This window comes from Amblyomma maculatum, chromosome 7 (genome assembly GCF_055883805.1).
Source record: "Amblyomma maculatum isolate TAMU_Amacu chromosome 7, ASM5588380v1, whole genome shotgun sequence".
Classification (NCBI taxonomy): domain Eukaryota; kingdom Metazoa; phylum Arthropoda; class Arachnida; order Ixodida; family Ixodidae; genus Amblyomma; species Amblyomma maculatum.
In genome coordinates this window covers 13,501,391-13,524,530 of record NC_139350.1, presented here as the reverse complement: position 1 = coordinate 13,524,530, position 23,140 = coordinate 13,501,391, and the positions used below count along the sequence as shown (strand labels likewise).

The following is a 23,140-nucleotide window of genomic DNA, read 5'->3' as shown; positions in this document are numbered from 1 at the left end:
TCTTAGTGAGTGGTGCCGAACAGCGTGAACCCTGTAGAACACTGCACACACTGCCTTCGCACATTTAGTGCCGCTGTAAACACTCACTCCAAACATCATATTAGAAAAAATATGGCCAATTGTTTGTCTTAACTTTCGCTTTTTGTGCGAGCGCTAGAAATATTATGGAAGAGGCGCAAAGTAAAACATACCTGCAAAAATAGTACGCTATTCAATGCGCCTAGTTGCTGAATATTTATGGGGGTTAAGTTTAGAGCATTTACACTTGAATTCAGTGGCAAATATGTGGTCTGTTTAGCATAATTGAAATTCGCACAAAGGACAGGACAAACGATCGGAACACGACAGGAAAAGTGGCTGCTTTTAGATCGAGAAGAAAGATGAACGAACATATAACGCTCGCTGAGCGCACACAGTTGAAGGGTCTCTTCAAGAGACAAAAGCGAAGTAAATTCAGACCCCGGCCATTTTTGTAGAAGCGGCGAGCTTAGTTGGAAGAAAAAGATGTGCTAGCTAAAACAGTATTCTTTAGACAACTTTCTTTATCAATACCGCTGTGGCTAAGTGATCAGGACTCTCGCTTAATTGGAGGAGAAACCAAGATACCCTTGCAGTGGGTTTCTTGCGAAATGCCACTGCACTTTAAAAAGAAACGCGGTATAGATTACCTCTAGCCCTCCAATACAGCATCCCTCCTAGCCTGAGTCAGTTTAGGATGTTAAACCCTGTAAACCAAGCAAACGGACCCGCCATTCCCTCCCTAGAATAGACTTCATGTCATGGAATAGACGGCGTGAGAAAAGCGCGCCAATACTGGACACTTGCTACACGCTACCTGGCCTGAAATGGTTCACTTGAGTTTTAATTATATTTAAGCATGCTACGTGCCACGTCTGCAAAGTTTTCACCTTATGAGAGAATAATTCCACTATTTACCTCTTTTCTCATCTTTCGTAATAGGCACGCAAACAAGCATTTCTGGCAGAAGAGTGCTTGCACATATCTTCTTTTAATATTAAAACATTAAAAGCCGTTTTTGTAGATAATTCTAATAGTCAAATCACGGCCCTCATTCTGCCAGCTTGAGACAAGGCCATTCATTCATTGGTCATCGGAATGGGTGACGTCAGAGGACCGCATGACATGGCTAAGTTGGCATGCACTGCCACCATTCGCCTTCGATCAAAGTTTCGTATTATAAATGAAGGCTGAAAATAACACTTCTACATTAGCATACCGCAACTTCTAAGGCACAACAGGTTCAGTAGTGAACACAGATACGAATGCGTAGTTACTCTTTTTGCGCGGTGGTAACCGGTCCCCGTCTTGCTTCAGCCATTCGTCCGTGCAATATCGGAAAGCTACATAGAAGTTCGAACTTCTCAGAATAGCTAGGGATTGCTGATTAGTAAGTTTAGTAGGTCACTGTGATAAAATGAGTAGTTACCATTACTAAATATAAGTAACCATTTTTCGGCATTGAATAATTTATTCTATGCAGCAGACCTAATCCTACATTAGGTAGAACATAACAACAATCTCTCTTTGAAATCGAGAGTTGGACGAAAGCTTGTCTGGTCGGGGAGAAACATTTTCACACGTGAAATTGAACAACGTTCCCAAAAAGCAAGCCTTGTTCATATAGAAATTAAGTAAGAAGAAATTGGAATTATATATGCTTGACATATATGAAAGAAATATAATGCCACTCCCCTGTTTCCTTCATTTTAATGGGAACAAGGTACTCGTGCGCGGCCCGAAACGCCGTGTTTTGTATCATCAGTTATGCTTTCCATTTCAACGTATCAGTCGTTATTTATTTTCCAGTCGTTTTGAGAGCCTGGCCAACCTCGGTTAATTGCAATCAGTATGACACGTTAGCTCTGGACAAACGTGCTAGTGAGACGATCTGGATCTGAGCTAGTTGATTCATGTCAAAGGCGCAACTATACGGCCTAAAATAAAGCCACACAGCTTTGTTCTAGCAAGGTCAGCCTCGTGTTCTGTGATTTTCATTTTGGGCATTTTTCTGTTAGGCTGTTCCACATTTCATATGAACCAACCAGCTCATATCCAGATCCTCCTGTAGCATCTTTCTAGTTTTATGAGCCCGTCTTCTTGTTCCTTTCTTCTCTTCGATCCCTACTTTCTACGTTTTTGGTCGCCTTTACACAGTGCTGGGCAAGATTGCTGTCGCATTGTATCAAGACGCCACCAGAAGAAGTTGTGAGGTTTTTGGCCGGCTCGGGCATTCATCGGGGAACTCCCTGATTATTACGAATATACAGCGCTCTGATTTGTGAAGGCAAGTACGACTTTTCACGGACTTTCTTCGAGTAAGGTCAGCCTCGTGTCCTGTTGTCCACCTTGTGTGTGTTTTCTGCTGAGGTGTAGATCCACCTTTAGTATTAGTGAGATTGTTTATTTTTGCCGACAATCTAAATCAGGGGTTTTCAAACTTTTAGCCGCAAGTAACCGAACAAGCCATCAATAAAGCACCCTGCCTCCCCCCCCTCCCTCCTCATCTCCTTCCAACGGTGCCTATGCTGATAGCGTAATACTCAGGAGTGAGCTATGACAAGAACTTGTAAGTCTGTAAACTGGTTCGAAATAATCACACACTGTTCCTCGCTCGAATGCATAGCTAGAATTACGACAGAATTGAGTCCGTAGCAGTGCGTGTCTGTGTGTGTGTGAAGGGGGGGGGGGGGAGGAGCACTGAAATGGGAGCTCGCGGAGCCAAGTTTTAGAACCAGTGATCTAAACCATATACATTAAACTAGTGTGAAAAGTGGACTCGTATTTGGTTTAGTGCATATATAGTTCAATGTCTCAAAGGGGCTCGGGCTACGACAGAAGCCTTAGGGAAGGGCTGCGGAAAATGCGGACACTTGAAATGCTTTATCATGCACTGACATCGCCCCTTGCTTTTCGCTTCCATCGAAAAGCGGCTACAGTGGCCGGGATTGAACCAGCATACTCGGGCTCAGCAGCATAGCAACCTAATCAATGAGTCACCGCAATTGGGTGAAACGACGTGAAGTGATGTTGCAATTTATACCTCGCCTTACCGGAGACGTATTCTTTCATCAGATATCAAATTTGGATTAAAGATATATTTGAAAATAGCATGAGGTATTTCTGGTCTCCGCTTCCTGGTAGATAACTTTTAGATGACTGATTTTCAGGCCTATTATAGGTAGTATGAAGCCGAGAATATTAGCGCATCCTCGTTGGATACGGGTTATTTTATCCGGATAATTAAGCAAATGCGGCGGTTGAAACATTTTTTTCAGCAAAATGAAAAAAGTCTAAATGGGGTCAAAATTTAAACAGATAATAATAAAGATCATTGATTCCTTTCGACATGTTATTGTGGAATTAAATATGTTCTGCTAGTGACTGATAGATTGGTAACAACTTTATTGTTCTACCAGATAAGAAAGCCCCTATTCCCCGCCCCAACACTTGAAAAAGTACGGGAGCATTTGGTAACAGGCAACACATTTATGAATGGTACTGTTCAGAATACGCACGCATGCAGTCTGGAGTGATCTACGCGAGTCCATAACAAACACAAAGAAGCTTTGTTATGGGAGAAGCGCTCTTGAAAAGCCATAATATTTCGGGGTTGGATGAAGCACTGTGGCATACAGCGGTAAATGGGGACAAGAAGAAAGCATCTCCTCCCCTTGAGCCTTTTCAACCGTTTTCAGTTAGGGCTTATGTGTACGTTACGGCACAGACTGTAACAAATTTCCCGTTAGTAACAGTATTTTGCTACAGGATGTCGAAGTGATGTCCGAAGTGAGTTCACGCATTCGAAGGTGTTACTGAATGCTACGGAAAATGGGCAGACATTCAAGAGCGTAGCGTGTTCACGTTGTATTAATGGTTAGTGACGTGACCGCAGCTATGCCCTTTCTTCAAAGGCATTTAACTATGTGTTAAACACATATCGTCTTGAGCAAACCTGCAAATTTTTGAGCGCGAACAGTATCAGACACACTGCGTTTTAACGAATGCAAGAAATTGCTTCCGCGAGATATAAAACCAGTAGGAAAAGCCTTCTTCAATGCTTTAGGGCTTGTTTTCTTGTGATTCAGAGCCAGTTGACACAGGTGCATCTTACAACAATGCTAACACGGGTGCCAGTTGGTTGATCGTAATGGCGAATACTGCGCTACTTGCTAGACAGGTAAAGGACAACACACGAATGTAGCGCAAACTTACAACTGTTTATTTTTATCGACAAAACACATACGTATATACATAAAAGTATTGTAAGAGAAAATTTGACAGTTCTGGTGGAATTCGATCGACTGAATCATTACAGAGATGATGTGCTGTTTCCATCTTTCTATGTCGTTGTGCTTCACTGTTCTTTCAAGTCTATTGCGGCAGATGTCAGATTCCATTGATGTTTCTCTGCTATAGTTTCGAAGATATTATAGGAAATATTATTATTCCAGCTTAATGTGCCTTCAGCAACAGCAAATGAACCTTTTTAGTGCCGTTGATTATCTTTTAATTTTTTCTAAGGGGAATATGCTTTTGGTCACGGCTTATAAGTTTTATTGCATTAAACAGATATCGGCTATGATAGAAGCCGGAGTGGAGGATTCTGGAAGTTTCTACCAACAGAGATTCCTTAACGTGCCCACAGTGCACGGGCGCCTTATCTATTGCCTCTATCAAAGCGCGGCCGCCGCACCGAGATTGAAACAGTGTCCTTGGGATCAGTAGACGAGCTCCCTCGTATCTCCGCATTCAAATAGTTGTAGCGAGCGCTTAACTTCTGGAATTAGGTAGTATAAAAGTAATGCTATCGGAACCAGCGGCAGATTCGATATCAGCTTAAAACATGCGTAACAAGTGATTTACATAGCACACTCAACGGCAAAGGCAACGCAATAAGCAAGGCTCTGATACTGGGCAATGTTTATGTTTTGGCGAAAATGGCATGTGACTTATGACTTCCATCACAAAGATTAGCATAGGTGGCTTTCTTGTACAAGGCGCAGTCACCGAGCACGTGGAGTATTGTCTGTGGATGCAGTTTTATAGGCTACAATGAAATTTTTGCTGATGGCGATGTGGTCTCTCATGAATCTGTGACTTCTGGCGAGTATACTGATCCTACAGCGGGGACAAGCCGGTGACGAACTAGAGATGGTAGAAACACAATCGTTTCCGAAGCGCCATCGATGATGCCCCTGTATTCAGACGCAAGCCATGGCCGGAAGCGACAACCTTTCAGATGCAAGAATGGTTGTCTCCATCCCAAAGGTATGTGGATCAGGTGGCTGCATTGTGGCGCAGTAGCTGAGCCTACGGAGCAGTGTCAGCGCGTGACACTCCTAAATAGGTGACGATGTTGCTGCTGATGTCGGTGTGGCCTTCACAGTGTTAGACTTCTGGTGAGAGCTGCTTCCATGGGAATGTATGGAAGAAGCTCGCTCAAATTCCTATGCACTCCAGTGCATACGCCGGTAACACATCTGTACAGAGGCATGCTAGGTCGTAAGCTACAGGCTGGCAAACGCAGGGAGAGTGGCCTGCATTGCAGATGTTGTGAATCACTTTTATGGTCATACCCTTTCACAGCCTTATAATAACGTTCTTCATACGAAATATGTAATCTTGAAGTGTGCGTGTGCTTGCGTGTGTGTTTGGGGCTGCCTTATGGTGACATCATTCTCAACCCCACCGGTCTCGTATCTGCAAGGTCTTGTGATGCCGTCACCTGAGGAGTCTAGTGCCATATTTTAGCTCAGCAAGGCAAAACATGCGGCAGGAAGCGTCGAGTGCACAGTGCCGCGATGACGATCGACCGTTTTCTAGTTCAGAGCGCTCTTCTGTTACAAAATAACATGGTATGGTATAGCAAACTGCGGCTCCTCGGGGGTCAAGCGCGGCTCGTGGCTGTCTGACATAATGTATTGGGATACTCTGCCTCTGAAGATAGCTCGCTTTATGCTTTTTCCACCTTCTGCTCGTCTAGACGAACCGTCTGCCATGAAGCGCTCTTCTCAATAACGAAATATGCGAAGAGAAAGCAGAATGTCACATTCTTTTTTGCTGTATAGCTAGATATATTATCACGTAGCAAAATGGCGTGTGAAGGCACAGAGCCGGTAACACAGAGAGCCCGGTGATGGCGAAGTCTAGGGACAAACGGTGCGAGCGCGAAACGGGACTTTGTCGTCTTCTGCCTTTCTTCTCTTCTTCACACTGGCAGCATTAGCTCCCCCGGTGAGGAAGCATCGACCCGATGCTCGAGGCAAGTCACAGACTCACAGGGAGGGCGTCCTCGCGTGATAAGGTTTGAGGCGAACGACGTGGACCATCTCTGGGCGTGCGGAATGACTTGATCGTGGGGCCTCGTGGGGAGCAGCTTCGTAGTTGAGAGCTCCAACGCGGTGCAGAATTCGGTAAGGACCGAAGTAGCGACGCAAGACCTTTTCGCTAAGTCCACGTCGTCGAATAGGAGACCAAACCCACACAAGATCACCCGTTTGATATTCAACCTCGCGGTGCCGCAGGTTGTAGGGTCGCGCATCCTGCACCTGCTGCTCACGGATGTGCAGCTTAGCGAGCTAGCGGGCTTCTTCGGCATGTTGCAAAAAGTACGCAACGTCACGATTGGGGTGGTCGTCGACATGGGGCAGCATGGCGTCGAATGTTGTGGTGACTTGGCGGCCATAAACAAGGCTAAACGGCGTCATATTCATTGTTTCTTGGATGGCTGTATTGTACGCGAACGGTACGTAAGGTAGGACTGCATCCCACGTTTTGTGCTGAACGTCCACATACATTGAAAGCATGTCAGCAAGCGTTCTGTTTAAACGTTCGGTTAGTCCGTTGGTTTGGGGATGGTAGGAAGTAGACCTGCGGTGACTTGTGTTACTTAGGTCAAGAATATGCTACATAAACTCAGCAGAAAAAGCAGCACCTCAGTCCGTGATCACAACCCGGGGAGCACCATGGCGCAGGACGATTTACAGTACAAAGAGTTTTGCAACTTCTATAGCGGTTCCACTCGGAAGTGCCGCTGTCTCCACGTAACGTGTCAGGTAGTCGGTGCCGACTATTATCCACTTTTGTCCGCAGCTTGAGGTGAGGAATGGTCCTAACAAATCTATCCCGATTTGTTGGAACGGCTGTGAAGGAGGCTCTATGGGTTTTAGGAAGCCGGCTAGCTTGACAGGAGGAATCTTTCAGCGCTGACAGTCACGGCAAGTGCGAACATAATTCGTAACGTCATGTCCCAAACGAGGCCAGTAGCATTTTTTTGTCATTCGGGCTTGCGTTCTAGTGATTCCAAGGTGGCGGGAAGCTGGTTCGTCGTGGCAGGCATACAAAATTTTATTGCGTAGATTCGTAGGAACGACAAGCAAGTAATGTCGGGCAAACTCCTTTTTGAACAGCACGTCGTTGCGTAGGCAGAGAGATGGTAAAGCGCGCCGGTAAGCTACAGGAACTCTGCCGCTAGCACTTTGCAGATAATCGATTATTGGCTGAAGATCAGGATCGGTGCGTTGTTGCACGCCGAAGTCTGCAGAGCTTACTGCGTCGACGAAGGCGTCGTCTTCGCCAGCGTCAGTTAGGGCAGGCTTGACGGGAGCCCGGGAAAGACAATCTGCGTCCAAATGTTTACGACCAGATGTGTAGGTCACTGTGATGTCATATTCTTGTAGGCGGAGACTCCATCGTGCAAGGCGCCCTGACGGATCCTTGATACTGGCTAACCAGCAAAGTGCGTGATGATCGGTCACTACTTTGAAAGGTCTCCGGTACAGGTATGGTCTGAACTTCATAATTGCCCACACAATGGTGAGGCACTCTTTTTCAGTGGCAGAATAACGACTTGCGTACGTCAGTACACGTTGTTGACCCTTTTGGACCTGAACTACAATAGCGCCCAAAGCAAAATTACTCGCATCGTGGTGGCAGCAATATTTATGTGTATGGCTGTTTGCATAAGAGTGTCCGGACATGTTTTGAATATATATATATATATATATATATATATATATATATATATATATATATATATATATATATATATATATATATATATATATATATATATATGGATAGCATATGTGCTTGTCGCCCCGAAGCAACATAGGCTGTGAGGTGGTCCGCAGCGGAGGGCTAAACATTTATTTCTTCAAATTCGCACCGGCACGTCTCGGCTCTTGGACTGCGTTTTGGGCGAATAACAGTCATCGCTGCTCAAGAAAATCAAAACAGAAAAAGGCCTAAAGAATTTCTGTCAAGAACAGGAACGGATACGTAAAGGGTGACTGAGTTTGTTAACAAGAATTGCCAATAAGGTGGAGTTTCTTTTGGGCGCTGATGCTACACACCTGTCGAGAGTATGCAATCAAGAAACAGCATTAAGCTGGCACTAAATGCGTATTTGATCACTGAGGCTTTATTAATGATCTAGAGACCAGGCAACTGCAACGTGAACGTATAAGAAGAAGGAAGCTGTGGGTGTGGATGACTGGCCCATGTGCATTACAATATACCCAAAAAGGAGCGCTGTTGCATTACATGTGCATGCAAGACCAGGAGAAACAGAAATCATCGAGAGCCAACGTGAGCGCAAGATATGCTATTGTGATACTCAGAAATAGGACGGCAGAGCTTGTTTCTTCGGAAGGCATCAGCAACGTTTGCTTGACAAGAAAAATAGCCCGTGCAAGGTCAACTAGACTAGCAGGTAACGACCAACTATGAGTAGGCACAACTCGATCCTTAATTATGTGCTACCTTAAACATATTTGTTGAGGTCTAGGGTCCCAGTTTCATTCCAGGGTTTAGACATAAAGAAATGTAGAGGGTGGGACACAAGGTCGTGTCAAACTGCCTCTGACGGCTAGCTGCAAGTATGGCCTTTATTTCCATACATGTACCACGCTCGTCCCGCCGTCTTCCTGTTTGATCTCTCTGAGCACCAGGCTCCAATGTTTAAGACTAATTCTAGAACTGATGCTTGGGCGAGTTGGTATGTAATTTTCTGAAGAACAGCGCGACTTGGACAAGGACGGAAGGAAGACAACACGACAGGCGCTGTCGTGTTGTCTTCCTTCCGTCCTTGTCCAAGTCGCGCTGTTTTTCAGAAGATTAAGACTAATATTTAGTGCATAGTAGGGGCGAGAGCTGCTTGGATACACACCAGGGGACAAATTTTGGCTCCCTTTTATTTGTGCTCGGCCACTGGTGGCTGCTCACACTGACGCTTTAGCCGCGGAGCGTCCTGATGATGGAGACCGCAAGACATCCATCATGCCCCTTTCATCAATGCCCCTCTTGCCTGTGGTGTACCCACATGGATGCTGACGAACGCTGGAGCAAGAAGGCGGGTTAGAAATTCCTAGTATTTCCTTCTCGGCAAGGAAGTTAGACGCTGCTTTAATTACGACTCATGTAAACTGGAACCTTGGCACGGTCGCGCGGCACGCGGTAGTGGTAGAGTGGTGTTTAAAACGGCCGTATCAGCAACTGGTCATTTGTTACAAACCTGCTTGGTCGTGACTGACGTTGCCACTGAGCCAACCAAGAAGACAAAAGGTTACCAGATACGTACCTTCATTTATGACCTCGACAGGTGCGGGAAGAAATTTTTTCGAATGAAAAAGTGAGTTCTCAAGATCAAACAAGCGAATGGTCTTTTACTCCTTTCCTCGAAGTTTTCACACTTTTTCTTCTAAAAGTTGACTCGAATCGATTTTGGTCGACTTCATGTAAACATACCTACGGCCCCGAAACCGTCATTCTGCAGGCGGTGTCGTGTTTCATGTAGTACATACCACGGGTAAGAGCTGCCAGCAACGTTGCAGAAGGCGCTGCGCGTCATGTCGCAGGGGATGTCAAGCAGAAATCGGGCCGAAATGCGTGGTCCGCAGCTCTGCGCGTCGGCCGCACCCCCGGGCCGGCCGGACTGCTGCTGTTGCTGCCACTGCGTGCGAGACAAAAGAGGGTATGTGGCGGCACACGATGGATACCAACGGGTGTAGGTAAAAACGTCCCCAGAAAAAATGTACCGGGAAGAAACGACCCCTGAAGAACCAGCCACTTGTCCTGAAGGCAAAAACTGGAACTAAAAATGATTTCTTTGGGAACTCACATGTAAAAAGTACGCATTTTAAGCCATTCTCTCTACCTTTAGTTAAATGTAATCATCCTTTCGCACCTCTGTCCTCTGGGCGCCCGAGATGTTTACAAGAACTGCGGAAAAGCATGGTGAAAGATCCATCTGGCTCTTTACACGTTGCGTGGTTCCTAGCTCCTGAGCTCGTTGAGTAATCATTAGGACAGGTCTAATCAGCTCGGTAATACTGCCCACTGAGAACGGTACAAGCGGATCGGCGCATGGTAGTCTCGGGGAACCGCCAAAAGCAGACGACGTCACTAGAATCACCTCCCAGACCTTCTGGTGACGAGGTTCAACCGTTCCTCTGATGACGGTGTAGAATGGTGATAAGGGTGATGACGGTGTAAGCAGGATGAGGATTAACCAGTCGTGCACCATGCCCACCCTAAAGCATCGCTCCAAGCTTTTAGTCTGGTAAACCCGGAGCTCAGCTCACCTTTTCCCAGCAAAAAAGCGAAGACGATCGAGGCGCAGATTACCGATGCCATCAATTTTCTCTTTTTTTTTTTGTTATTAATGCCTGCCTCAGTTCTATATTCGTGGTCACCTCCAAGCCGACAAGTGGAACCGCTGTAATAAAGTTAACATACATCATGCAGACATAGATCAATGCAGTTCGCCACGGGGAAATCCAGGATTTCAGCCCCCATTCGGAGACACTTTTTCATACTTCGCAAGAAGGGACATTTACTCCGGGGACTTTTTTCCGGGGACATTTTTACCGGATCCCGGATGCCAACAGTGCGCTCCGTCTATCGCCAACAAGCATCACGTTAAGAGCGAGACGCAGTTAACACAAAAGCGTTAAGGACTCCGTTCAGTGGAAACTGCAGTGTCGTTTTAGTTGTTGGCATTGTGTCGAAAACAGCAGAATTGGTCAAAGGGCTCATGACGTCGGAAAGAAAAAAAAAGGATCAAAAGGATCAGATTACTTTTAATCAGTAGGTCGTAACGTGATTTGCACGTCATTTCGACATGCAAAGATGGAGAGCAAGTTAACTGCACAAAAAAAAAAGAAACTTGCGGCAACAAGACGGGAATCGTGATTGTCACCCTTCAGTCGCGAGAGACCACGCTACCATTAGGCTGAAGAAGCAGGTTCCTTCGATTTGGCTGAAAGGAGCCCTGTGTGTTCTGTGTTGAATACGTACCCAAAAATGTCAACATTTTCTGAAAAAAGTTTTCAAAGTAATTCCTTACATGTTTTTTAACACCGCAATAATAATCAATATATCTACTGACCATCCTTCCACATACTTCTAGCTGATGCGCGCATCACTTTTTTTGCAGTCTGAATTATTAATTTTTTTGTGAGTGGGGGAGAAAGTTCGGAAAGCATTTTGGTACGTCTGTAAACCTTAGGACATTTCTATCATTATCGTTATGAATTTAACTTGCAATTTTGCACACCTATTTCACTCTTAAACTGTTTAAAAAGCATCGGACTGATTTTTTGTTCAAAGTCATAATTACACATGACCGTTGGACAAACCTAATAAGCAACATTTTGCTAAGCATTAGAATTTTAGACCATTTATATCAATAGCTTCATAGTATGTACCGTACAATATTCCACAGCAGCTTCACAATAACTTTTAAAAGAGAAGTGCATTGGTTTTCTACGGGAAATTCAACAGGTAGCTTAGGCTGTTCCCATGAAATATGCATAACAGAAGGTTTCCCGGAATTCTGGGCCTAGAAAAATAAAAAAGTATTGTCCATGTATTTGAAATGACACGCAAAAAAACTCCAGGTCCCTGAAAGAACTCATTGATATTATCTCGTCTTACCATTATGTCGGAACATGAGTGTTCGGCGAATGTTTTACTAACTGCAATTATTTAGTGTTCGCCGTATTCATTCAGCGATCAATTTATTTATCTGTTTTGAGTGAAAATGAAAACAATTATTGGCAAGGAAACGAGGGGTGCAGTAATTATCTTACTCAAGGCGAACATCAAAACCAGCACTACAGTGAAAAAAAAGAGAGGAAATCTTAGGGTGAATATTTATCATCTGCGCTTCGTCAATGTGCGTAGGAGTCGCACACCATGATTATGTAGTTTTTCAACGAGAACTGGAGGGTTATTTGGTCTTACATCTTCAACTGGTGCAGCGCAACGGAACAAAATCTAGACAAGAGAATGAGACAGACACAGGACTGAACTGACAACATAAATTTATTCAAGGTGTCAACGCTATATATACCTTGGCGCAGCAGAAAAACATGAAATGGAAAAATGTGACAGCACAGTCAACCCGTATCACTCTGGCATGAATATAACTTCATCAAGTCCGGCAATTACAAGATAGCAGATAGTTCAGCTCTTTCTCTGATATGGCAACGGATGGTGTGCTGACACATTTCGCACCAAGCTGCTTAATTTGCGATACCTGAATAATCTCCTTTGTTAGCTTATCTTTGAGGGTGGTGACAGTCTGGCTTTTGTTCAATAATGGATAACACAAGCAGTCACTACAGTGATTTCCTATGTGGCAAACAGCTTTCTTAACATTAGTGCGATGTTCCCTAAGTCTGTCATTCAGTCAACGGCCTGTCTGGCCGATGTACGAAGAAACGCTGGACAGGGGGATCCAGTAAACAACATTATTCATCCAAGAAACATATTTGCTGAGATGATTTTTCTTGCAATTGTTAGCATCTTCTTCCTGTCCTCTTACCAGTTCTATTCACACGCGAGCACATGGCATTTAATCTGACAGGGGCTCAAAACCCCACATCAACATCAGTTCTTTTCCTATTATTCTCAAATTATGGGACAAAACATGGATGTATGGTATAACGGCCACATTCTTTTCGACGTTGCTATGTTTGACCATGTCACTAACTTTTAGTTTTTTTAACATTCCTTCTGCTACTGAAGCAAGCATCTCAAAAGGGTATTCTGCCTCAACAAGCCTATCTACTTGACCTGAAAAACTGCAGGTAACTTTGTCGGTGCAGGATTTTTTCACACCATTGCTCAAGCATGATGTCACTATGCCCCTTTTAACAAGTTTAGAGTGAGCTGAGCTGTACGGAAACAATGGCATTTTACTTCTGGGCTCAAACAACCGGCAACAATGAGCAGCGGTAAAATGCAATGTCGGGTTCAGAAACTTTATAAGGCCGTTAGCTGGCACTTCGTACGTTATTTCAAGTGGCGCCATAGGATCAGAAAAAAAAAACATAACAAAGGTCATTCACGTAGTTTGTCAGAAAGTACCGAGTCACATTCTATCAAAACAAGATAATCATCAACAAACCTAAACACTCGTTTCATATTTATACCCACAAGACGTTTTTCGAGTGCCTTGTCATTCATTGCAAGATGGAAGTCGCTGAGCAATAGCGCGATGCATGAACCAATGAGTATCCCTTTTTTTTTGTATAGGAACCTTTCCTTCCCATTTGGCATAGGTAGATTGAAGGTAAGCAAGTAGTAGTTCTAAAACGTTATCTGCCGCAATGACAGAGGCATTCTGAAATGCTGTCGCTCCATAGCTGTCAATTTCTTCACAATTGCACTCTAACAGTTTGTCATGAGGAATGGAATAAAACAAGTCATTAATCGTTACTGAGAATGGCACACGGCAAAAGTGCTTAGAGAGGTTTTTGCAGAAGAACCTAACACTGCTAACCATTGACGGTCCTTATCGGGTGAAAACGTCGCATGAAGTAATTGAAAAAAAAACGACCAGGCCAAGCCACTGCACGCGTTTTCCATTGACATTACAGACTTGATTTATTCCATTTCTCATGACAAACTTTGTGAAGAAATGTGAAGAAATTGACCGCTATGGAGCGATAGCATTTCAGAATGCCTTTGGCACTGCGGCAGATAACTTTTTAGAACTACTACTTGCTTACCTTCAATCTGCCTATGCCGAATGGGAAGGAAAAGTTCTAATACCAAAGAAAGGAATATGCATTGGTTCATGCACTGCGCCATTGCTCAGCGATTTCTATCTTTCAATGATAGAGAAGGCACTTGAAAAACGCCTTGTGGGTATAAATGTGAAACAAGTGTTTAGGTTTGTAGATGATTATCTTGTTTTAGTATAAGTGACTCGGCACGTTTCACAAACTACGTAAATGACCTTTGTTATTTTTTTTGTTTCCTGATTTCATGGTGCTACTTGAAATAATGCACGCAGTGCTAGTTAACGGTCTTGCAAAGTTTCTGGATCTCAAATTCCATTTTACCGCTGTTCATGGTTGCTGGTCGTTCGAGCCCAGAAGTAAAGAGCCATTGTTCCGTACAGCTCAGCTCACTCGAAACTTGTTAAAGGGGCATAGTGACATCATGCTTAAGCAATGCTGTGAAAAATGTCTGCACCGACAAAGTTACCTGCAGCTTTTCAGGGGAAGTAGATAGGCATGTTCAGGCAGGATACCCTCTTGAGATGATTACTTCAGTTGCAGAAGGACTGCTGAAAAAGTTAAAAGTTGGTGACAGGGTCAAACATAGCAACGTCGAAAAGAATGTGGCCGTTACACCATACATCCATGTTTTGTCCCATAATTTGAGAATAATAGGAAAAGAGCTGGTGTGGATGTGGTGTTTTCAGCCCCTGTCAGATTAAATTCCATGTGCTCGCGTGCGAATAGAACTGGTAAGAGGACAGAAGAAGATGGTAACAATTGCAAGAAAAATGATCTAAGTAAATATGTGTCTTGTATGAATATTGTTGTTTACTCGATCCCCCTGTCCTGCGGCTCATCGTACATTGGCCAGACAGGCCGTTGACTGAATGACAGACTTAGGGAACATCGCACCAATGTTAAGAGTTCTGTTTGCCACATAAGAATTCACTGTAGTGACTGCTTGTGTTATCCAATATTGAACAAATGCCAGATTGTCACCACCCACAAAGATAAGCTAACAAGGGAGATTATTGAAGTATCGGAAGTTAAGCAGCTTGGTGCGAAATGTGTCAGCACACCATCCGTTGCCATAGTAGAGAAAGAGCTGAACTATCTGCTATCTTGTAATTGCCGGACTTGATGAAAATATCTGCATGCCAGAGTGATACGGGTTGACTGTGCTGTCCCATGTTGCCATTTCGTGTTTTTCGGTGGCGCCAGTGTATCCAGTGTATATAGGGCATTGGCATCCCGAATAAACCTATGTTGTCAGCTCAGCGCTGTCTGTCCCATTCTCTTGTCTAGGTTTCATGCCGTTGCGCTGCACCAGTTGAAGATTAGTTTTTATTCTGCCTCCATTTTAGTACTCCGTGCCTTCATAGCGCAGAGTAATGGTAAATAAATAAATAATACAGCTTCCGCTTTTTGGGAATCTTCGGTGGAATTATAGTTAGCGGCTCCGGCTGTCACCACTTAACCGGTGCTGTCAAGATCCTTTTTTGACGTCAGGGCGCTGGGGGCAATAACCAGGTTATGGGTGGGCAGAAGAAGGCAAGTATTATTGGCACACCGGTTTCCGCTCTTGGAAAGATTGCTGCTATTTCATCAGTAACAAAGCTCAAGTGGAGATCGTGCAATGCATCTCTCGCATTTGTGCTTTTCCTGTACAATAAATGATGGGACTGAGCAAATTATTTTTAAACAGGTTTAGTAGCGAAAGCTACACTGTGGTAGGTTTTCAAGCCGTCGGCGTGGCACCGTGGAAGAGGAAGAAGAAGAAAAAGTAGGAGAGAAAGAAGAAAGAGGAAAAAGTAACCGAAGACGAAGAACAAGAACAAGAAATAAAAGAAGAAAACAATGGAAAAAATGAAGAAGTAGACGAAGCAGACGGATAACTCGGTAGTTGGTAGAGGCGAAGCACCTTAGCGTAGTCAGTTGCCGTAGCTTTCACTACCCCAATAGGTTTAACCGTGGTTATATCAAAGTCCAGTTCAGCAGCATTTTCAAGTTTTGCCTTTTTGCCACGACACCGGTGATGAGAAATAAGTTTAAAATGTGACCTTTTAACTTCAGTACAAAGCTAAGCTTCTGTAGGAGCACAGAGATAAGATGATTTTCAGAGCAGAGTATAGATAGGTGAAGCCCAGATTAAGAACATGATCCAAAACAATCCCAGCGCAAACAACGGGGACGAACGGTAGAAAAACACAGGATAAGACCTGACTCTCAACTAACGTTTATTCACAGGAAACACGCATTCATAAGGAAACAGGCAACAACCCAACAGCAAAACCAGAAGCCGCGTGCTACTATGTTAGGTCAAGATAGGAAACCACACTGTCACGCAGGAGCAGGGATGGTTTGCTGACACTTGCTCTTGTTTTTTTTTTTTTTTTGTCTCATCTGATAAGCCTCGACAATTTCTCTGGTAAACTGGTCTGTGTTTTACAAAATATCACTATAGTATAAGGAAGAAAAACAGAACTTACACACTCGGCAATGATCAATTAAATTAGTGGAGCGGATAGAGTCTAATGCGTTAAGACGTTCTCTGAGCCGTTTGTTAATACACCATCCCGTTTTACCTATGTATATTTGACCAACCCCCCACCCCCCTCAGTGCACGGCAATAATTTCTTATCATGTTCAATGCCACAAGACGCTACAGATTTATTAGGATTGCGGGCCTTATTTTCTACAATTGAGCAAATTTTATTGACCTTATTTGGGGCCGAAAACACGTAACTTATACCTATGGGCCAGATTTTTAAGACCATGTAAAAGGCAGTGTATATAAGAAAGGACTATTAAGCGTGGCCGCTGAAGGCGAAGCCGCTGGAGACTGTGCGCTTCCTTTACAAATTCGATCATCTGTTATAGTGTTAAAGAACACTGTTTCTGTGCTTGTCAGCGGGGTGGCGACAATGACTTTAATGGATACGGGGAAATCCATTTCAATTGTGAGTTTATCATTTAAGAAGCGGTTAGGCCACAAAGTTTTGTTTATATGATACAGAGATGTGAATTTTCATGGAGCAGGTGGTGAGTTATTGTGCTCTTTGGGAACGTGCAGTGCTACGGTGTGCCTTGGCTGAATGATATTCACAGCGGAGTTTGCAGTACTTTCGCGGTGTACGCATGACGCGATTCTCATCATTGCTTTTCTGCTCCAGAGAACTCTGCATTGAGAGTTCCCTTCTTTCTGGGCTCTTAGAGGAGTCCCCAGAGCAGAAGGATGTGTTTTGTATGTCTCAGGATCAGGGCCAGATTAACTGTGATGAGGGCCCGGTTAAAAAAAATTAAGAGGGCCCCTATAACTCACCCCCCCCCCCCTACCCCGTCCCCTGTTGCAGAGGCGTAACCAGAAATATTTTAGGAGGTATTGTACGTCGCCGGTAGAAACAAATATGTGGGCGAAATAAAGGATGTAATGGAGGCAGGGGAGCGAGGGCATGCAGCAGTCAGAAAATTTCGAGCGGTGTTCTGACACCAAAACACACCCCACAGACACACCCCCGTCATGTTGTCATGACTGAGGCTAGATACGTTTAAGAATTTCCGTACAGAGAAAATCATATTTACTCGAAGAATATGTAGACTGATCGTAAAAAACATCGCCGGAGCATATACTTTCTCGCAGAGCACGCGGACAGACTGGCACCTAGACTGAGCTCCCGAGTGGTTATGTTTTTGGTTGAATGCAGGACGATATACTGTCTGTGAGGAACGACAAAGTAGAGATTGGCCTTGTTTATGAGTTTCTCGCAAATGCTTGTAAATATGACCAGGGTGGGAAATAGGATGAGGGTGGTAAATGAAAATATGGTCGATACTTAAGCTCCGCCTTTAAGTACATGTGTTAACAGCTTCTGTTCGCCGGCTTCCCATATGGATCCTCGTTTGCGTGCATGCACTTTCCTTTATTATAGGTTGGACACTTAAGCGTCTACAAGGCGAAGCTTAAGCGTCCTCCTATTTTTTGCATCACTTGCTTGCACAATCAAGAAAATATGAGAGCAAATATTTTACAGGAATTAAACTTCTTAAATGCGAAGTGTATTCACAAAACATGCCTGCATTTTAATTTTACATTTACATTTCTATCGACATTTTCCAGCGTTTTGCTGGGACAGTTTCTTGATGAGAACTTCAACGCTAACCCGTCTAAGAATCTCGCGTCTCCGCTCACAGCAACGACAAATTATTGAGGTGGCTCTCAGCTATGAGCTGCCAGAACATAAAAATATATCGCTTTATCACAGATTTCACTGCTTACGCTAAGCATAATAAAATACATAACTGACCTCGACAGCAGTAATGATGGAGGTCAGTTGGTTTACCAACTGGTACGAGCTTATTCCCCACTGAAACCCAGCTGGAACAAGTTGATACCATTTGACCAACAACTGGGATCCGCTGCCTTCCAGCCGGTAGGCATCTGGAACCTTGGACCAGCTAAAACCAACTTAATTAATTTAGAACCTGCTAAAACTATATGGATTTTTTTCGTCTACTTAGGAGAGTACAAAGCTTTTTACTTTGAGTGGCGAAATATGAGGCTGGCTTCAGGATTATGCATATGATGCGACGAATATCTTTTGAACCATTCGACATAGCGATCCATAAGCTTTAATTTGAATCATGAAAAATCAGTAAGAAGATGATTGCACTGTTTTTTAGACAAAACATTGAAATCCTACATCTTTTTTCAGCTCTCGGGGAACGCAGGGCCCGGTTCATTTGAACCCCTTGAACCCTGAATAATCCGGCCCTGCTCAGGATACCAATGTACCAGCCCTTTCTATAGTGTACGTCCCAGTGTTGCGCTCCAGTCGTGCTTCCAACACCTTCGATGCTGCGGTGGTGCCGCTTCATTACAACTGTGCCAACTCATTGTGGTTCCTCACTGCGTGCTGTCAGTGGTCAAGGGTGGCACACGTTTGTGGGACGTCAATTGCTTTTCGCAACCGGTGGTTTTGCCCATGGATATGAAGATTGCCATGTATAGCCAAGATGATGCTGCTCCGTCAGTGATTTGATAGAAGACGGGCCTAACAGAGTCACGTCTGCTCCAGCGCCTGAATCACAACGGCGCCGAATGATCAGCAAATTCTAACCAGCGAACAGCGTGAGATGCTAGAAACTTTACTGTTCAAGAACACGTCCATCTTTGACTTTTCAGAGACAAGTGGTTCTCGGTGCATTCCCGACACGTACCCGTACCCGAAGGTTATACGCTCACAGCCAGTTCTAAAGAAGCCGTAGAGAGTGCCGCCCACAAAACGCCAGGTGATTAGTGAACAGGTTCGGGATATGCTGGACAAAGGCATTATTCAAGAGTCATGAAGTCCTTGGGCTGCTCCTATCATTCTGGTGAAGAACAAAGATGGTATATGGCGCTTTTTCGTGGACTAGAGCCATCTCAATGCTGTACCAGAGAAGACGTTGATCCTCTTCCCCGAATCGATGACGCCAAAGCTTACTTTTCATCTGTTGATCTGTGGTCGGGATATTGGCAGATACCTATGCACCCTCACGACAAGAAGCCCAATCACACCCGACGGCCTGTTTGAATTTAACGTAAAGCCGTTCGGGCTGTGCAATGCTCCTGCAACTTTCGAGACATTTATGGATGCCATCCTACGTGGCTTAAAATGGCATATATGTATGTGCTGCCATTTTATATGCCATTTTAAGCCACGTAGGATGGTATCCATAAATATCATCCTACGTGGCTTAAAATGGCATATATGTATGTGCTAATAACTCGAGTTAACGACATTCTAGTGGAAATTAAGAAGAAGAAATGGACATGGGCAGGACATGTAGTGCGAAGAGAGGATAACCGATGGTCGCTGAGGGTAACAAACTGGATTCCAAGGGAAGGAAAGCGTAGCAGGGGGAGGCAGAAAGTTAGGTGGGCGGATGAGATTAAGAAGTTCGCAGGGGTCAAGTGGATGCAGCTAGCACAGAACCGGGTTAAGTGGAGAAATATGGGAGAGGCCTTCGCCCTGCAGTGGGTATATTCAGGCTGATAATGATGATGATGTGCTACCTCGATGATGTCATTTTTGGCCGGACATTCCATGAGCACAATGAACGTCTTGCTCTTATAATGGACTGCCTGAAAAACGCTGGTCTCGTATGCGAAGAAGTGTTGCTTCGGTGAACGGCAGACTTTGGTTCTTGGCCACCTTGTTGATCGTGAGGGAGTCAGACCTGCCGTTGCGCCATTTCCAACACATCAGAATATAAAGGAACTTCGACGTCTCTTCAGACTTTGTTCATATTTTCGCCACTTCATTCCCCGTTTTGCAGATATTGCTCACCCGCTGACGTGCCTTTACCGCATAGACGCCCTCTACGAGTGAACAGCCGATTGTGACTCTTTTCACTAACTAAAGTTTCTACTAACATCACATCCAATTCTTCGGCTTTTCAACTCTTCTGCCACCAGGGAAGGGCATACTGACTCCAGTGGTGTTGGCATCGGTGCTGTATTGATTCAGCTCTATTGCGACAAGGAACATGTTATAGCTTACGCCAGTCGCTCCTTAAGTAAACCTGAGCGCAATTGCACAATTACAGAGCAAGAGTTCCTCGTTGTAGTCTTCGCAGCTCATCGGTTTCGGTCCTATTTGTACGGATGCCCACTCACAGTGGTTACTGATCATCATTCCCTATGTTGGCTGACAACCTCTGCGACCCATCTGGCCGCCTTGTTCGGTGTGCAATTTGGTTGCGAGAATTTGATTAAACAGTGTCATACAAGAACGGGCGTCGCCACGATGACGCGGACTGTCTCTCACGTTTGCCGGTTGCGACGAAAAAATGTGACGCCGACAATTTTGACGATTACATCGCCGTGGCATTACCTCTGTTCCCTGACGCCCGCATGACGCCCGGATGCGGGAAACCACTGAGGAGTATGTTAGGAGCTGTGTTCAGTGTGCCAGTCACAAACGTTTCACTGGTGCCCTTCCTGTTATCTCCTACATGATGTGAAGCCGCCAAGATCTCCTTTCGAGCAGGCCGGCATAGACCTACTGGGGCCCTTTCCCAAACCTCATGACAGTAACCGCTGGATCATTATCTGCACTGTTTATCACACACGTTATTGCGAAATGGCAGCTCTTCCGTCGGCTACAGCATACCAGGTCTCCCTCTTCATTTTTCACTTTTTCACTTTTCTTACTTCGCCATGGGCCACCACAAATGTTGCCCAGGGACCGCGGTACCCAGTTCACCGCAGATGTGGAAGAACTCCTTCGCTTGTGCATGCCTTCCCGACAATCTTCACAGTGTCATCCTCAAACAAATGGACTGGCCAAGCGAACCAACGAGACAATCACCAACATGCTTTCAGTGTACATCGCCGCCTACCACAAGAATTGGGACTCTGTATTACCATTTATAACGTACGCAGACAATGCCGCTCAACCGGAAACAACAATTACAGTCCGTTGTTTTCTTCTGTATGCCCGCTCTCCTCGACACACTCTCGAAATCATTCTTTCATTCTTCACAGACACCGATTCTGGGGTTGCCGAGATCTTCTGCCTGGTTGAAGAAGCCCGCCGGATAGCTCGCCTGAGAACGCTCGCCTCACAAAAACGCTCGAAATCCCGTTACGACGCCCATTATTGCCACGTCGCCTATCTCCCTGGCCAGTTGGTCTGGCTTCGCGTCCAACACGGAAGCATGGTTTAAGCAAGAAAACGCTCGCGCAGTATACCGATCCCTGCGTGATCTTGGACAAAATTAGTGACCGTACTTGTCGGATTGCGCGCCTCCCCAAAAGTGGCCGACTTTCAGCACGCACTGAGGTCACTCACGTCGCGACACTTAAACTTGTCACCGTAGTCTTGATGAGTGACTCTCCCGCAGAATTCGTCTGCGACGGGGGAGGTGTTACAGAGAAGTGTTCAGGATATCCAGGAAAAGGAAGAAGAGGAGTTCGAGGGGTGCGCGCTCTGTTGGACCTTGTCTGGTGGTGCCTGTGCTAGGCCCCGTTGGCTGTGTGAACTTGGCCTGTCAAACCTGCCTGAAGGTCGTCTTGGTCACGTTACGGGCGTGACAATATTTCTGAAATTATTAGCCATTGCTTCTTGGCTAATGTCGTCATCCTCAGTTAAAGCTGAATATCTTTTCTGTAGCGAGATCCTGAATTATTCTGCCCTTCCCCTCACCGCTAATTCGTTAATGGAGTTCTTTCGTACTCACCTGTATCGCTCCCTCTTCAGACCTAAACTAATTCCACACCTTACCATCCTGTGGTCACTGCATCGCACCTTCGCGATTACCTATACATCCTGCTTAATGTTGGGGTTAGAACACAGTATGAAGGTAATTTCATTTTTAGTCTCCCCGTTAAGGCTTTTCCATGTCCATTTCAGGTTCTTCCGTTTGCTGAAGAAGGCATTCATGATTCCTAAGTTATTTCGGTCTGCAAACTCAACTAGTAACTCTCCGCTGCTATTCCTAGAACCATTATATAGTCACCCACTGCTGTCTTCAGCCTGCTTCTTCCCTGGCTTGGCAGTGAAGTCGCCCATTAGTACACTAAACTGCGCCTTTACTTTCTCCATTGGGAAATCTACATCTTCGTAGAAGATTTCGACTGCCTGGTTCCCATGACTACATGCAGATGCGTAGGCCTGCACAACCTGCAGTTTTTATCGCTTGTTAATCTTAATGTCGATGCCTGCCACCCTCTCAACAATGCTACAGGATTTTTCTGCATTATCTATATTAATATTCCTCTATATTTATAGCTAGGAATAACCACTAACGATCATGCGCATACACGGAAGCGAGAAAAGGGAACATGATAAGTGGCGCATTCACCAGCTGATTTTTGCGATCCCGACGAGAACTGTTCAAATATCCGGCAAATCAAATACGGCTGAAAATGCAACTCTGCTCAACTGGTGAAATTCCAAGGGATTGGAAAATTGATAAAATTATACCCATCTTCAAATTAGGTGATAAAAAGAACGCGCAAAACTATCGTCCCATATCTTTGACATCTTTCCCATGTAAAATCCTCGAACACATCATCGTATCAGCACTGGCGCAGCATCTAGATAGTAAAAAGTTCTTTT

The 23,140-nt window shown here is 44.8% G+C and overlaps 1 protein-coding gene across 1 annotated transcript in view; it reads right to left on the bottom strand.

Moving 5' to 3' along the window:
- Nucleotides 1-10,546, bottom strand: part of spz4 (Spaetzle domain-containing protein 4) — a 58,450-nt gene extending 47,904 nt beyond the window's left edge. Inside the window, exons 1-2 of the mRNA XM_084608271.1 lie at nt 10,436-10,546; nt 9,825-9,973 (exon numbers count right to left, since the gene is read on the bottom strand). Of these exons, the coding sequence (XP_084464397.1) occupies nt 9,825-9,973; nt 10,436-10,546 (260 nt within the window). The remainder of the gene's footprint in view (nt 1-9,824; nt 9,974-10,435) is intronic.
- Nucleotides 10,547-23,140: the final 12,594 nt, after the last annotated feature.